The following is a 17,350-nucleotide window of genomic DNA, read 5'->3' on the forward strand; positions in this document are numbered from 1 at the left end:
GGCACATCCCGGAAGTGGTCGAGATGTTTTTTTTTTTCCGTCTCTATAGCAACCACGAGACGCAGGACGCAGCAGGAGGTGAGTAACTAACACATTAACCACTGCGTTCACCGCAATTTCATTTACTTTTAGATCGAAACTCGGGAATGTAGATAATATTTATATGTTTTTAGTCATAGTGTTGATCCACAGTTTGATACATCAAATAACTTTTTAATCAGAGTATGTAATGGGAAAAGTCGAAAAATAATGCTACTCCCTGCCAACTTCCGGGTTGGGCAGACAGGAGAGTAAACAACGGGTTAATATTTCAGCCATATGGAAATCACATAAAATATAGATCTCATTAGTATTTGTATTTCCTTTTATATGCAATATTATTGGATTATTAAGGCTTTTTAAATCGTTTCATTCAAAACAAGACGCCACAAATACAAACGATCATTCTAGTCATTTATCATTAAAAAAATTAAAATAATATGCATAAAGACATGAAAGGTCTGGACTTGTTATTAAAAAAAATACAACAGTCAAAAGGTCAGGAAAATGTTTATTCCGCTGTTTTTGTCGTCTTTTTTCTATATTTTTATCTGAAACTTACCAACTGGGATAATGTCTTAAACCCCGCCCACATCAGAATCCTTAATAATTATTCCTAAACATAATTTGAAGAATGTTATAGAAGAAAATCCCAAAATGTTAATCATGTTTGGATTGAAGTTAGATTTTATACTGAAAAAAATGATTTTAAACTAACAAATGACATTTTTTTAATATGTATGCAAATGTTTGATTAGATTTTTAAAGGGGGAGAAAATCCAATATAAAAATGATCACCAATCAGCTAGTAAAGATAGGGTGTGAGGTCTATTGGTTTTTTGTTTGTTTTTAAATACTTGCTTAAAGTGTAGACTCATCTACAGCTAGTGAAACAAATCAAAACAACAGTACATTAGCTTGCTGGTATGTTTACTCTATGTGTATGTGTATAAAACTCAAATAATCAGTGTGTGTTGTGAATCTGTATTTCAGATAGAATAATGGCAGGCACTTCTCGGCATGACCGGGAGATGGCGATCAATGCCAAAAAAAAGCTGAATGAGTGCGAAGACCCGGTGGAGCGGCTGCGGCTGCAGTGTCTGTGCCGTGGGTCAGCAGGGATTAAAGGCCTCAGCAGGTGAATATATTGCATTGTATTGTATTGCATACATCACTGGTGCCAAAACAAAAAATGATGATGCCATGTTTCTGCACTTGATTTTTTTTTTTTTTTTTTTTTTTACTACAAAATTAGGGAATGGTATTTTTTGATAAAGTGATAAAGACAGACTTCTCAATGTGCTATGCCTGGCAGAGGATCTTCTTACTACCTAGACATACTGGAATATGGTTCATGTTACATTACACTGTTAGACATTTACTAAATCTCACAACATAAACATTATTACTGCATATGGAGTTCTTAATATTGATATTGAAACTAAAACATGTATATCTAATGTATTCTGAATGTCTCTCAAGAAAGTACTGTTTAGTAAATATAATATTAATGGTCTATCTATATATATCTATATCTATCTATATCTATGTATACATTTTTGTGTACATAAAGTGCCATCATATTCTCACTTCATGCCCAGTGTAGGCTCTGGTTTCAGCACGTGTCTGACCAGCATGAAGCATTTTACTAAAGACGAATGAATGATACATGAAACTTATCACTTTCACACAGTACACAAGTGTTCCAACTGACTTATCAAACATTATTAATCAGTAAAATTAAATATTTCATTTCTATTGCTTCAAATCTGGTATTAGATCAATCAATCGTGGTTTCTCTATGTATTGTGACTGTTCAGCCACAGCTGAGCAAGGAGATGGATAGACGAGGGCGCCCCCTGCTGGAGAAACGATTCACGTCTTTCCATAGTAACGTTGGTACAAAGATAAAACAGACGTCACAACTAAAGCACTGATAGAAAAACACTGCATACAACTGCCATCAGAACATTTTATAATATTAAAAACTAAAGTATAAAGTAGGCTGGGTTAAAGAAAATAATAATACTTAGGAAAAAACTGAGTGTAATATGAACTGTTAACCACAACCTGGGAAATAAATTCAGTGTTGATAAAAGGGCACACCAAATCAGGCAGAAGTTTCAATCCCCCTCTAGGTGTGAACGTCATGGTTCATGGGCAGGTGTCATGTTCTAGGTGTATTCTCTCTTCATTCCCACTGTAAACTCTGGTTCCATCACAATCCTGACCAGGATTAATCCTTGAGCAAAGATAAATGAATGAAATTTTATTCCTTTATGTTGTGACAACACTTTTGCCTTTTGCCAAGAAACCTGGCGATAAAGGTCTTACTGGAAAATCTGATCTAGCTATTCTGGTCATTATACAGAGTTGATCAGTTCAATTCTGAAAAGGAAAGGAAAGGAAAGGGGAAAAAAACGAAAGGAAAGAAGGTGGGTGGGTTTGAGCATAGATGCATTTTTTTTTACATTTTCAGGCATATTCAATAATTCTTTATCTGAATCTGATAGTTTGTGTTTCTGTACTGTTGGATCCTTTCTTTCGAGGCCAAATCTGGATTTATGAATGTTTTTGATAATTCGTTTGAGTACTGGGTGTCACGCCACAAAATTAGATGAGCTCATTATGCCTTTCTTTCCCCCAGAATTTGTTTCCATCACCAGTTCACATGCCTACAGTAGACCTCTGAATGTCTCAACAATTAAAACTAGAAAGTTAATGCATAATATTTAGTCAAATTCTTTAACAGAGAATTACAAAACAATGTTTATTAGCTATCTTTACACTGACAAATTTAGCAAATTAGAGATTCCTGATTATTATTTTGATTTATTTTTTACCTTTCCTTCTGATCTTGGAATAAAATAAAATGAAAGTCGGTTTGTCATATTTAATGAAGTTCATGCAGGATCATTCTGGTTCATGACTTGTGATTTCTGTTTAAACCACAGTTTCTCTTTTTTTAAGAGCTTTTCGGATTATGGATGACGACAACAGCCGAACCCTGGACCTAAAGGAGTTCATAAAGGGGCTGAATGACTATGGGGTTCTCATTGAGAAAAATGAGGCGATCACACTTTTTCAGCAATTTGACAAGGATGGAAGTGGACAGATTGACTTTGATGAGTTTCTTCTCACTCTCAGGGTAACTACAACTTTTTCTCATATTTCTCATATTGAAAATGCATCTGTTCCAGAGGTATGAGACTGGCAGCCTTGATGGCTAAGAGCTGTATTAAGTGTAGATTAGCAAAATGCAAAGCACAGCTAAACAGGCAGTTGAGAACTAGAGGAAAGGAAGCATGTGTCTCGGTCCTGGCAGAACATAAGTGCTCTTATGTACCACAGTTTCTCTGTAAGCTCACTACTCTTACGAGAAATATCTTTGTGTGTGTGCAGTTCATGGCTCATTGCTTTTTTATTTTTTATGCAGGATTGCTGATACTGCTTGACTCACCTCAGTTCATGCCTTCTGTTGAATGTACTGTATTAATATCATAAGATGTTTCAGTATGTTTTTGTCATTAGTAAATAAGCATGGTCATGCACAGATCCCGATATCGTTATCATTCCTATCATTCCTTATTCCTAGTTCTCTTGATTACGTTTGTTTTTGTGATCACAGCCACAGATGTCCAACGCGAGGAAGGAGGTGGTCATGCAGGCGTTTAGAAAGCTGGACAGGACTGGCGATGGTTTGATAACAATTGAAGATCTGAGAGGAGTGTATAATGTGAAACATCACCCCAAATATCAGAACGGGGAATGGACCGAGGAGCAGATCTTCCGCAAATTCTTGGACAACTTCGATTCTCCTAATGATAAGGACGGACAGGTAGGCTAACAATCCAAAAACAAAATGGTAGGTTGCCTGCATACTTTAATCATATTATATATATCAGATATATCATATATCAGTGTTAATCAATCTGTTGGAAAATATTAGTAATAAATTGTCATTTTCTATAAAAATGGAAATGGAAATTACAAGAAGGTAAACTTCACACAATTGCTATTTCTCTCTGTAATGTTTTTACTGTATGGAATATTAAATATAATTAATCATTTGTAGTTTCCATTAAGTTTCCATCAAGTTTCCATTAAGACGGTTGCTGATATCACCCTGTTTTGTGCATCAGGTCACTAAAGAAGAGTTTTTAAATTACTACGCTGGTGTGAGCGCGTCCATTGACAGTGACATCTACTTTATTGTAATGATGAAAAATGCCTGGAAACTTTAAACTAACATCTCCAAATATCTGTCCCAGGGTAAAGTGCTACCAGATGAAGCTTCTTCTTTAAGACAAAAATATCAAACCTGAATCAATCAGCAGATGAACAACAAATTGCTAATGTACCTGTCCTGATTCAATCAAAAACCAAAATCAGCAATATAACATTCAGTATAGTATTAGTACTTCCATATAGACCACCACCTATAGATGTTTTGTGTGTGTGTGTGTGTGTGTGTGTGTGTGCTGCAATAGGGTCCGCCTGCAGATTACAAACCAGAAAATGCATGTTTCAGTGGTCATATGACATTTTTTGAATACGCAAAGTTATTGTATGTAAAAATTTCCATAGATTTTGAAAGGGTCAAGGGGTTTCTGCGAGAATTTCGAATTATATCAGAGACTGCGTTCATGATCATATATATTCCTGATCTTTAAAGCTAATGCTCAAAAGCTTCATAATATAGGAATACCTAACCTTTATAGATAACCTAAGAAAGATTTTTAAATCTTCAGTCTTAAAGGCTAACACTAGCCAACTTGCTTCTATAGTATAAGCTAACCTGTTAGGTCTTCTGAGAAATTTTTTATCATAAAAAAAAAAAAATATCATAGTCTTAATTGCTAACACTTGCCAGCTTGCTAATATGAACTAACCTGACAGAACTTCTGACAGACCTGTAAGTCATACAATAAACTATATATTTGTTTAATGTTAACACTAATCGGTTTGCTAACGTAGGCTAATCTAAAAGGTCTTCTGAGAACATTTTAAGTCATACCAGAAACTGTATCATAAAATATTTATAGACTTAAATGCCAACCAAATGCTATCCAGCTTGGTAAAATATATTTTTGACAGAATTTCTTGAGAATGTTTCTTGTATTAATGTTAATCATTTTCAACGCTAATAGTCACAACATAACCTTCACCATGAGCGTACCTAGCATGATGGATTTTTTTGAATTCCTATTCCTTATGTTCTTATTTGCTAAAAACCAGCTTGCAAATATAAACTAATCTGACAGGATGTCTGTGAGAATGTTAATGGACTGCTTATAGACACCAACCTGACCAGCGAACATAAATAAATGCCCCTTTACCCCATCAGAATAAGGATATGAGTATGCTGGTGTTGATCTGTATTGGGCTCTGAGTTGTACAGTATGTAATCTGTAATAATGGTCAGAAAGCAGCTTGTTGGTGTGTTTTGATTGAATCAGAATCCAGGACTTTGCCTCACAATACTTGTAGCTCTTTTCTTCAATCTTAACCTCAGTTTGATGAATTTCAGCAATTAAAAATTACTAAAATCTTTCTATGCTTTGGATTTCCTTTCCTGGGTTTATTGCATTTCTAAAAACACACAACAGACTAATTCCCAACACAGAGCACTATTTCTCAGTGCAGGCAAGCAGCGGTGTTAACAGCGCTCGCCTCTCTATCTCCATTATCTGAAAAAGGCAGGTGATGTGGCCAACCTGCTCCATTGTGTCTTAATTTCTGTTTAACTTTTGGTTTATTTGACATTTGCACCTGCTCTACGCCTGAAATGAGAAATACACTTTTAAACTATTGCAGTTAGAAATAATCAATCACTCATACAAATGAACATGGACTCTCTTGTATTTCTGTCTGGGTCGTGCTTTTTTTTTCTTTTATCTGTTCCTTTTCCTTTTTCCACTGTGTAGCTCTAACATGGGTGATGGAAAGCTTTTTTTTTTATCTTTATAATAGAGAAAAGTGTAACCATGTTAGGGGGAATTTTTTTGGCGGTTATCATTTCATCCACTTTCCCCACTTCAGGTCACGAAAGAGGAGTTTCTCAACTACTACAGTGGAGTGAGCGCATCCATCGATAGTGACGTCTACTTTATTCTGATGATGAAGATGGCATGGAGGCTATGAGAGTTTGAGAAGCGTTTTTACTAATTTATATTGGCAGAATTTTTTACTGTGCACTTGACATTTTGTTTTTATTCTAAGCACTAATCTTATAGAATAGCCAAATGATATTTGTGATTCATGAAGTTTTTGACCTTGATTTCATACCCTGAGCAGTCATCTTTCTTGTTTCCTCAATTACTACATACACATGAAGCTGGTTTCACACTGTTCACGGAAAAAGCTGTGGGTGCAGTGAGATACAGGTGAATGGACAGGTTGAACAAAGTTAATATGTTTTCAAGTTTTGCACCTTAACCCCCCTCCGACCGCCTTTCATGCCCACTCATTCACACATGGATTTACAGCTAGTGTCGATTTATCATCACCAGTCTATCTACAAATATTTATTTGTCATGGAAGGAAACTAGAAAACCCAGAGGAATCCCATGTGGGGATGGACATTTAAATGATTGTAACCAAAGCTGAGGATCAAACCAGGTAGCTGTGAGGCAAAAACATTACCCTTTATACTACTTAATGTTCCTCAGCATTATTTGTATTTTTTTTTTTTAGAATTGTGAAAAATACTGTGGGCAGTTTGAAACCAAATGAATGCAGCTGTTAAGCAAATCATTTTTTGTTAGGAATTAATCTTAAAAAAAGAATAAATAAACTTATATCACCATAATATTGTTTTTTTCCTGTGACAGAATTTATCCCTGACCCCAGACACAGTAACGCTGCTCAGCTTTTTCACTTCCCCTTTAAAACCTTAGAAACAGAAGCTGAAGTCTCAGGGACTTTTTGAAATGACTTTTAATAATCTGGTTTTGTTGTGCAAATTCTTTAATAAAGCCAGTAGTATAAACGATTATTGCAATGTACTATACAGTGTAAATTCTTTGTGGTAATAAAACAATTTCCTGTTATAGATGTGAGAAATGGAACACAGTTAAAAGTCATACTAGATGTTATAAAGCAGTAACAAGTAAATATTTAAATAGTTGATAACCTGCTATTTTACAGTAGGCAGAACACAGCAGGCTTCTATTTATCATGCTGGATGTGAACAGATTCATATGTGAGTGAAGGAAAATGTAGTATTCATCAAAAAATATCAGTATGTCACAAGAGCGCCTGAGTTTTGTGAAGTTTATCTAAAATTGCTTCGCCTCAAATGGAATCAATAGCAATGAGTTATAAATTTCAATTAGACACACAAATGGAGTGGACGTTTGGTGAACCTCTGTCAGTTTAATAACATGAAAGGTATCAATGAAAAGCAAATTTATCAGTAAATACAAATAGGATTAGCTGTTTAATTAGATTGAAAGTAATGGCACCCTATTAAATGAGAAGTAGATGTTTTTGTGGTAGAGTATGCGTGGTTATGCCTTAGCACACACTGTACTTTCTGTTTAGTCATCTTTTTTTTCTCTCTTCATTTTCAACTTCACCGTTTATGTTTTGTGGGCGTCAGCAAACGCAAATCAACTTTTTTCTGTACGTGTGGTAAATTACAAGCAATATGTGAATATGTTTCAAGTTCCTTGTAACCCCTTGGAATTTTATGGCCGTGACAACAGTTATATACCGCTTTAGTTAACTTTAAAAGGTTGATAAATAAAAAGAAAAACATATAAGGGAAAAAAATGTTTTAACTTGCAATACAAATGCAAGTCATTTATATATATATTTATATATCACAAGAAAATATAGCACTTTGTAAAAAAAAAAAAAAAAAAAAAAAGTAATGCTATTAAAACCTGTGCTATCAGTGCAGTTGTGACTGAATATATTCCCTGATTTACTGAAATTATCATAGACAAGCAAAAGAGGGGATAAATACTATATACTGTCTGGCATCAGTAGTAATTACTGTAATACTGAGTGAGACTAGCAGCTGTATTACTGTATTTAATGTATCATCAGCACTGATGATCAATCAAGTGCTCACATCTGGGAAGGAACACCTGTGAACTCTGAAAATGCTAACAGCAACCGTGTGAAATGCTGTGTTCCTGGTTATTAACTGGTTTCAGCATTTCAGTACACAGTTGCAGTTCTTCTTTTCGAAAAGCCAGTGGTTTTGTCCAAATTGCAAATCCAAATGGAATCTGAGGTGATGCAATACAGAGTGGTTTCTTGTGCATACATGAAAGTCTTGATACTTTTGTTACATACACTGAAGAGAAATACATGCAGAAATACATCCATTTAAAATGGTAAAGATAAGTTGATAAACATACACTTCAAACATTATTGAGATAATTCAACATTCCCTGCTTTTAACACATTGTAAGATAAAAATGATCATTATAATTGGAACTAATAGTATAAAATGCTGGGCAAGCTACCTTAAGTATGCTGTTAGCTTAAACAAATTAGCTGCACAGCAAGCGATATAGTAAAAGTAGCCTGACCAAATTGAAGCTACATTATTGCTGTTAGCATGTCAGCTAGTTTAAAAATAAAGCCGCATGAAAACTGTTTGGTCTTTTGTTAACCGTTAGAAAAGTCTTTGTTACAAATTTACCAGACAAGACCTAGGAACATTTTTGTACCTCAAGAAAATGAAACACTGTCATTATCAGAGCTTTGCAGGTAAACAGATAATGAGCTACTTGTACTTCGACATTGCTAATAGCATCTCTATTAGCTCTATTGTTATGTGTATCGGTTGCTTGGATAAGCTTTTGAATAGGCTCTGGTGGTTTTACTTACAATGAGTTTCTCTTACAAGAATCAGCATCAACTTTTCATTGCTCTGCAATCCACCCACACAATGATGCTTTAATTTGATGACTCATATAAGTAGTTAAAAAAGCTTGCATGTACGGCAAAGGAAATCACCCCACAACACTGTTAAACATTCGGAGTTAATACTAGTAATAGTTAATAATAAAGGAGTTTGACATATTTAAAAGAAATTAGCAGCAAAATGAGACTGGATTGTTTGAACCTGTTGTATAGTTGCCTATACGCTATATCTATTTTTCCTTTTTTTTAATGTAGGATGTCGGCTGTAATGTAGACGTTTACTAGACCTGTCATAGAATCAACAACACAATCTGAATTCTGGGATCTGGTAGATAATTACGAACTAACAGTGTACCATGAGAATAAGAGCAGCCTGATGAAATAAGCAGCTAATAATGAGAGATTTACCTGTCGTATGTGATTTTTTTTGTATCCCATCTCACTGGGTTTTATAGAGGCTCGACATGGTGACATACGTCTCATCTTTAGAATGTCTTTGTAGAGCTGCTACACTTTGGCAGCCAGCGTTATCTTGTGCAACCTCAGCGGGTTCATGTTCTTCCAACAGCTTGATTTTCATTTGGAATGTTACTGAGTCCAGACTTTGGTTGTCTTCATCCTGCTGCTCACACACTGAAGTGCGACGAGAACTTTTCAATGTTCCATTGCAGGATTCTGTGGCGTTATATTGATCATCATCATACTCAGGAGGAAACTGCTTCTCCTCAGTGTACATTACAGGATAGATGTTGATGTCCTTGAAGATTTCCGGGCTGAAACTCATTGGTAAGTGCTGTAACAAAATATGTTCAGAATTTACCATTTTTCAATTGCGATCTAGGACTAAATACTGAATGCACACCCAGAATGAATAAATCCCAACTTCACCTACCTCCTTTTGTCTATGAATTTGAGCGAGTGTGGCTTTTGGGTCTGGAATGTCAGGGAAAAGGCAGGCCTGTATTCTAGGAGACGCAAAATACACACAAACTCAAGCCATACAATGATGCACTATAAACATTATTTGCAATCTTTGTGTTGAGAATAGACTCACTCTTTCTTCCATCGCACGATCAGAAAACCCATAGCAATCAATCCAAAAGGAGATAAGCAGAGGGGGATGTACAGGAGTGAAGGACCTTGATATGAAAGAAGCAAATCATCTTTATCAAGCATTTACTACTGCATTGTTAATTATATGTCAATCATGTTCCAGTATGAAGTTCCAGTATAGAATATTAGTTTTCCAGGGTGATAACTAATATCAATTTATTAACTAGTGCATACTTTTATATATTAGTGTCAGTGTATGCATGTATATATATATATACATATATACTTTACATGAGACTGAACCATTCCCCCTATAGCATGCAGGTCTATCACAGAGCACCTTAAAAGCACATTCACACTCAGTCAGGCTTAAAAGCAAATCATTATTCAGCAAATGAGCAAAAATGACACAAATGCACTTCTGAGAAGCTCCTGTGTCACCGTTTGCTTTACTTTTGCTGCTACCAACTGTGAACTGTTTGGGGGAAAAACTAAAAACAGGGAATTTATTTTTATAGTCTTTTTGCATGCAAAGATAAAATCATGATAATGTATGATGTTCAACATGTTCTAGACTCAAAACAACTCATCAGCTGCTTGAAGCCATGAACATTGAATAGAACAACGTAAACATTTTTTCTCTAATAAAGCTGTCTGCAAGTTTATATACAAAAAAATTCAACAATCAAAAGGGGAAACCTATTTAATTGTAAATTGCTTTATCTATTCATTTAATAAATGCTCTTCCCCGAAGCAGAACACATGAACGTCCAAACAAGCAGTAACCTGAGCTTAGAGTTGAACCATGGACCATAAAGCTGTAAGGCAGCAACGCTTCCTGTTGCCTCACCTTTATTTAATATATTTAAAAATGAAATAAAAAGACATGCAACAAGACTACAATCACTAACAGAAAACAAATATAAGTATTTGTGTAGAAGATTAGCTATGACTGTCAGAACCTTCAGACCTGCTGTAGGTCTTAGAGATTTCTGTGACATTAGTAAGAGTTTACTAGCAAAGAACAAAGAGCATCTGAGAATGCTGGGGGGCCAGATATTACAGGAGGAAGGAACCAGAGCTGATCAGAGGATATGATAGTAATGATATCATTCATAAAGAGAGGTGCAAACCTTTTTTTAAAGGTACCTAAAGGTATTTTATGATAAAAAAAATAACTTTAGGAACCTAATATACTAATTGCATATTTCTCATTTACTTCTATGGATACACATAAAACTTTATGTGTATTTTATGTACTTCACTTTATTTATTCACAATAATAATTTTTTGTTGGTATATATTCAGAATGTAAAATGTTTTCACCGTGACATGTTGACAATTGAGTACAAATGATGCTCATACATTTGTATAAAAAACGGTAATTATATTTTAGTGCAAGTAATAGTATATAAACTATGTACAAGTTCTTGTAGATTAATGACAGACATTAGAATGTGCCAAGAAAGAAGGAGGATGAAATAAGTCAGATGAAACTTTCATTAGAAGTCATTTGAAAAAGCTGGACTTTCTGCTTCTTTGTAAACACATTCTTTCAGAATCAGAAAAAACATATTTCGAGTGTCAGCCAGCTGATACTTTAGTAACATTACTGAGAGGTAATGAAAGCTCTCACTAGTTTCTCAGAGTTATGTGTGCACATAGCTTGATGTACTTAGTTATTGTACCACAATTATGCTAAATTCTCCTTTCTCATTTTATATAACAACAACAAACCCTGGGTTTCAATACATTGTTGTTTTTATATTAATATTCCTACATAAAGGCTTGTATGGAGAACACTTCATACACTTCAAAAATTGAATATAATGAACATGCTGAGCTGTTAATTTAGGACACAACAGAATGTTGAAGTCACAGGCAAAGCTGCAAACAAATTGACACAGGGTAAAAAGTTCATACGGTTATTAGGGCTGTCAATCGATTAAAATATTGAATCGCGATTAATCGCATGGTGGTCACTTATTCGCACATTTTAATGTGCCTTTAATTAATACTTTTCAAGTCTTTAATACTATAATCAACATGGAAACTGACAAAGTGGATGCTTTATGCAAATATTCTTGTAAATGTTTCAAAGTAATTATGGTGTTTAAAATGACGTAAATCATCAAGACACCAAATGGAACTTTTGCTATGTTTCCACATGGACAATTTTTAATTGGCGAATGTGTGCATCATGTGCATTTTTGGTGCTTTATTTGAGACTTTTTTTTTTTTTAGATCTAAATAAAAAACGACGTTGTGAGTAAATGTGTATTTTTTACTTTAATTTTAGTTTTTTTATATTTAGTTATTTATATTTTTAAATGAACGGTATTAAATTAGCGCTGTTAAAATGAACTTGCGTTAATAATGCGTTATTAGCGTTATTAACACGTTCATTTTGACAGCCATAATTATTATATTATAAGAAAATGACTGTTTATAGTTTTTATAGTGTACGCAAATGTATAGTGTATAGTGTTATCAAAAGCAGGAAATAAATGTTGTGGACGTTCTACAACATTAAACATAACTAGAAATGGATTTTTAATGATGCATTTATTTTTTTTTTAGTAAAGAAATGCAACCTTTGGGTAATTGTTGAGGTCAGAGAGGAATTGAGCTGGATTAAAGACACCTTGTTCTAGAAAAAATTAGCACATTTGCGATGATAAGAGCAAATCTGTTCTGTCAGATCTCTTCACAACCACCTTAAATGCATTTTCCACAGAACATTTTCCATTTCTTTCCGTCATGATAACGTGCCTCTTCAGAGATGTTACAGATATAAGTTATTACGAATTAAGCCTGAACCTTTTGGTTTTTGGTCTGCTGCTGATTGTGCTAGTGTGCATGTGCATATATGGGGTCCTTCCCCAAACTTTTACCAGAAGGTTGAAAGCACACAATTGTACAGAATGTTTTTGGATGTGGTAGAGTGAAAGTTTCCCTCTACTCGAACTAAAAGGCCCAAACTTGTTTCAGCATGACGATGCTTCTGTGCACAATGTGAGCTCCATGTAGATATGATTTCCATGGGTTAAAGTAGAAGATCTTGAGTAGGATGAATGCAGACTGCACCCCAGGTCTCCTCATTCTACATAAGTATCTGACTTCATTAATAAATGAGCACATCGGAACATCTAGGGGAGGTTATTATAACAACAAAATTTGACTAAATAAGTAAGATTTTCAAAAAGCACATCAAAATTTATGGTCAGGTCCCCACAAGCTCACCCTGCACTGTGGTGTGGCTCACTTTGAAGCTCTTCGTCGCGCTCCACTCGGTCCAGCTACCACTGAAAAAATCCACAGGTTGGGCTCTGACTCGTACGTTGTATATCTCACTGTCTTGCAGCTTATCTCCACCTATTCTTATTTGCTGGTAGTTCATTGTTATTTTCTGTCACAAACAATACATTTTATTGTTACTTTGATACCACGTGCAAATTGTCGTACATAGTGATGGGATCAGAAATCAGAAAAAAAGAAGTCACCTCTTTAACAGTGGAATGCTCTCCCCAGAATTCCACTTGGAAATCAGGCTTTTTGACATATTCATGCTCGTAGGTAATGTCAATTACTGCTTCATCAAGCTTATACGTAGCATTTTTAATCTCAGGAGTTGTGATTTTAACTGCAAAGTACAAATTAATTCAACCTTTTTGAAATCGGTGACTCAAAGAAGATGCAAATAAAAAAATCAATATGACATACCTATTTTTTTTAACTGAATCGATTGCGTTTGGTTTTGTCCTCCTTTTACATGGATGTGCATTTTATATCTTAATATGGGACTCAGGTCCAAGAACGAGAAACTGTTCTTTTCCATAGTTGTTTTGAAACAAATTTCATTTTCTGTATTCTCAGTACTGAAAACAGAACAACAGGATGCAGTCGAGTGAGTTAAAGAGCGACCATTTACAAGTTAGAACAGAAGAAAACCAAAACATCAGAATGAAGAGCACACCAAATTGTTGCAACAATCTCACAAATGTCGAGGTCACACTCATTCAGGTGGCAGATTAGATCGCTCTGCTTTAAACTCATCAATGACCAGCAGGTAATGTCAGTAGATTCTCCTGTATTAGGACATATGGAATAAACAGATCAAGATATACATATTCCATATACAGATTTTCTGTTCCATCACAAAGTCTTATTGTCTTATTTTTAATTCTATTACTAGCCAGTTAATAGCCAATAATTACAATAGTAACAAAATTTGTCTTACTACAAAATACATGGGAAAAAAACGTATGCACAAAAAGTCCACTGCGTATCCAGTAAGTATTTATAGAGGAACAGAGAACTGTTAAAAATATATAGTACCACAAAGATATTAAAATAACAGGGTTTCTATGATCATCTACTAAGATACGTACATAATACTCTTAATAACAAATACGCTTAGACTTAGTTCACTTTTGCTGCATTATGATGCCTCACAGAACATGCAGATGCTCTACTCAGTCCCATGCTCTACTTTTCCCCGTATAATGATGCACTGTACCTGACAATAACCTTTTGATAGTATTTAATTAGGATTGGAACCCCTTACCGTCGTCTCCACTTTGAGAGTGAGCCACGAATGGATACAGCGTCAAGAGCATCCAGAAAATAGCTGCCATTTGTCAGTCTGTAATATTCACAGAGATAAAAGATTCGTAATGAGGCAGCACAACATTGCTGTGTTACAGGGTGAAAGTGAGTGAGGAAGCCTGTGCTGTTGCAGTTCGCCTTCAGTATTTATACCACAGAGCAAAGGAAGAGGGTAGAGAAACAGAGAACATACTGTAGAGAGAGAGAGAGAGAGACAGGAGAGAGTTTGTATATATATATATATATATATATGTGTGTGTGTGTGTGTGTGTGTGTGTGTGTGTGTGTGTGTGTAAACAAATTAATAAACACAAATAAATCACCTCTTAGGACATGGGGGTGTATTTTTAGATGTGTTCTGTATTAGAATATGTTCATAAAATCCAGTATCTTGCAAATGTTTTGGCACCCATTTCTTCACTGCTATTTTTTATTTCTTTTTGACTTTTTTTAAATGAAAGCTATTAAAACATGTTCTGACAGAAGGAACCTGTATATGTTTCTTATGAACCATCATTCAGATCTCTACCAAAGTGCAGGAACCGGTCCAATGTGCAGCTTTGCTTGCACAAACATGATTTGCATGCAAGAGACTTCAGAAGAAAAAACTCTCCTGCGATCTGATCACAAACATTTGCAACACAGCACATAGATAAGCCAGATGCTTTCTGAAATACCCTGCTGTGGTCCAAAAAAATCAAACATTAAACTCTGGTTATAATCATTAAAATCATTTTGTGTGTGCAAGGGGGGAAGCATGAAAATTGTTTCATAAAAGGAGTTTCTTTCCAATTGTTATATATTTAAGGAAGTTCATTATGCTTTGGAATTTACCCACAGTCAGGATTACTGGAAATGTACAGATACAGAGAAAAATGAATTCCACTAAATAATCAACAAATCCTGAAAGTCAAAATTCTATGGTCAGTAAAGAAACCATATGGATGAAGAATAAATAGTGCAACAAAAACAAAGATTCAATGCATATCTAAACAGAATCTTAGAAATACTAAAACAATAGAGTTTGGTTTTCGAGTGTCCTTTTTAGTCACAAGACTGCTCACCAAAATCTATTGGTAGATCTTTAACATGCTGTGCATGCAAAATACAAGCATTCTGCAAGGAAGTACAGGGAAAAATCCTCAAACACAAAGTCTGTTAGCTGAGTAGCAAAACATTTTAGGGCTGCAGATTCTGACATATCAGATGTGACTAAAAACGTATGTTACTAAACATTTCAGTTCTGTGAATAAACAATAAGGGTGCATTTAAATGTGCAGAAATATGCCATATTTATGTTTGCTCTAAATCCTGATTGTGTTAGATTTTTCATTTTGATCATGGGTGTATAAACCTTTGCATAAGACACACATTCTTATAGTTCGTTCCTAGCGTTTACACAGTTAAGGTGCAGAGAGCTAAAGCAAAAGTGAAATAATAATAATGATATTAAAAAAACAAGTCTCCTCTGAACACTCCAATCTGAAAAACAAAAACAAGCGGTAACCTGCTTCAGCCCACTTCCTGTCACCTCTGGTAATTGGGGTTACATCAGAATGAGGCCAACGTAAAGGGAGGAATTACTCTGCACATCTCTGAGCTTCCAGTGAACAGAATACTGCAAGATATAAGGTGTTGTTGGCATGACAAGTTGTTATAGAAGTTTGAAGTGTGCACTTTGTGAAATTGTCTGAAGGAAAGTCAGTGGTCAAATAAATAAAAAAAAACGAAGCATTAGACATTTTGGTTGATGGCATGCGGAAAGTCGAGACTGTGGTTACGGTTGTATACTTCCTGTGTCAACACAGAATGCTGATTCTTGTTCTTACTCCAAAAACAGAGGAATGCATTTGCTGCACTAATCACCATGTAAAGAATAGAGCACTTTGGGGGGTGTGGGGTGTGGGGTGTGATGTGGACAGATGTGAGGAGGATTAACGGATCACTAACACATTACAAGGCTCATTATTTTTCCCCTTCAATGGCATAACTTAAAATGATTTATTCCACAGCAACATTCTGATGATTATTTTTCTTATTTTATTTATTTAATATGTGATTTATTTTTTTCTTCAATTGTAGTTACATTAAACGTTGGGAAACGTTCCTTAGAGAAGTCACGTCTTTTCACTTATGCTACTCGCAACTATTAGAGGCATTTCTTCACAAGTTACTTTTCACTTCTCTTGAACCTAAAGACAAAAACAACACAGCTTGTTATGCTACTGATAAAACCACAAAGCAGATAGTCCATCTCTGACTATCACAAAACACTCCGCTTTCATAAATACTGCGTAAACTTTACCATGTAAATAATTACACACTTCCATTCAGAAACGACTGCATAAATACCAACCTGTGATTTGCCTTGAATTATTGCTTGAACTACTATCAGAGCTGCTGCTGTCATAGCTGCTGTAATTGGCAGTGATGGACTTAAAACCCTAATCTTCTCATGATCAACCCAGAGCCTTTAACTACTGAGTCACCGGAAATCTTCCAAATAATTAGATTTGAAAATGTTTTCCTCCCCCAGTCATCTTATGCTAAAATCTCTCTGTAATGTATGAGATCTTTCTCATAAAGGGGGCCTGGTGGTGTCCCTGAGTGTGTAGATATAGTCACGTGTTTTTGCTGCATGATTTATCTCTTATTCTGATCAATACGTTTTACATATTAACATTTGTAAAGAGTAGGTATGAGTGATCTTTATACACTACTTAGCTTTCTGTCTGCTATTCAATGGATTCATTTCATTTCAGCTCAA

At 35.0% G+C, this 17,350-nt stretch overlaps 2 protein-coding genes across 5 annotated transcripts; one reads left to right on the forward strand and one right to left on the reverse strand.

The window, feature by feature from the left end:
* The first annotated feature begins 38 nt into the window (after positions 1 to 38).
* capslb (calcyphosine-like b) lies at positions 39 to 6,850 on the forward strand. 4 transcript variants are annotated; one of them, XM_046867234.1, is made up of 5 exons: positions 39 to 78; positions 1,033 to 1,177; positions 3,010 to 3,187; positions 3,668 to 3,877; positions 4,182 to 6,850. In XM_046867234.1, the coding sequence occupies exons 2-5, from the start codon at positions 1,041 to 1,043 to the stop codon at positions 4,281 to 4,283; spliced, it is 627 nt and encodes a 208-aa protein (XP_046723190.1). In that variant the 5' UTR covers positions 39 to 78; positions 1,033 to 1,040; the 3' UTR covers positions 4,284 to 6,850. The 4 variants fall into 4 exon arrangements, with proteins under 4 accessions (XP_046723190.1, XP_046723191.1, XP_046723192.1 ...); XM_046867235.1 differs by lacking the exon at positions 39 to 78 and having other exon boundaries at positions 4,182 to 4,311; positions 6,082 to 6,850; XM_046867236.1 differs by lacking the exon at positions 39 to 78 and having other exon boundaries at positions 4,311 to 6,850.
* Positions 6,851 to 6,960: 110 nt separating this feature from the next.
* On the reverse strand, positions 6,961 to 14,759 carry il7r (interleukin 7 receptor). Its single transcript, XM_046867232.1, has 8 exons — positions 14,543 to 14,759; positions 13,952 to 14,063; positions 13,699 to 13,853; positions 13,479 to 13,618; positions 13,219 to 13,384; positions 9,977 to 10,061; positions 9,815 to 9,887; positions 6,961 to 9,715 (listed from the first exon to the last, which is right to left on the reverse strand). Exons 1-8 carry the CDS (start codon positions 14,610 to 14,612, stop codon positions 9,362 to 9,364), a joined length of 1,155 nt encoding a protein of 384 aa, XP_046723188.1. The 5' UTR covers positions 14,613 to 14,759; the 3' UTR covers positions 6,961 to 9,361.
* Between the last annotated feature and the right edge of the window lie 2,591 nt (positions 14,760 to 17,350).

The sequence above is a fragment of the Silurus meridionalis genome, chromosome 15, assembly GCF_014805685.1.
Source record: "Silurus meridionalis isolate SWU-2019-XX chromosome 15, ASM1480568v1, whole genome shotgun sequence".
NCBI classification, from domain to species: domain Eukaryota; kingdom Metazoa; phylum Chordata; class Actinopteri; order Siluriformes; family Siluridae; genus Silurus; species Silurus meridionalis.

Excerpts from the sequence above, each read along its gene's own strand:
- capslb (XM_046867234.1), top strand. The coding sequence starts at position 1,041 with ATGGCAGGCACTTCTCGGCATGACCGGGAGATGGCGATCAATGCCAAA. Across the intron at positions 1,178-3,009 it reads GGGATTAAAGGCCTCAGCAG|AGCTTTTCGGATTATGGATG; the intron begins GTGAATATATTG and ends TCTTTTTTTAAG. Across the intron at positions 3,188-3,667 it reads AGTTTCTTCTCACTCTCAGG|CCACAGATGTCCAACGCGAG; the intron begins GTAACTACAACT and ends TTGTGATCACAG.
- il7r (XM_046867232.1), bottom strand. The coding sequence starts at position 14,612 with ATGGCAGCTATTTTCTGGATGCTCTTGACGCTGTATCCATTCGTGGCT. Across the intron at positions 13,854-13,951 it reads GAGATTGTTGCAACAATTTG|TACTGAGAATACAGAAAATG; the intron begins GTGTGCTCTTCA and ends TTCTGTTTTCAG. Across the intron at positions 9,716-9,814 it reads AAATTCATAGACAAAAGGAG|CACTTACCAATGAGTTTCAG; the intron begins GTAGGTGAAGTT and ends ATTTTGTTACAG.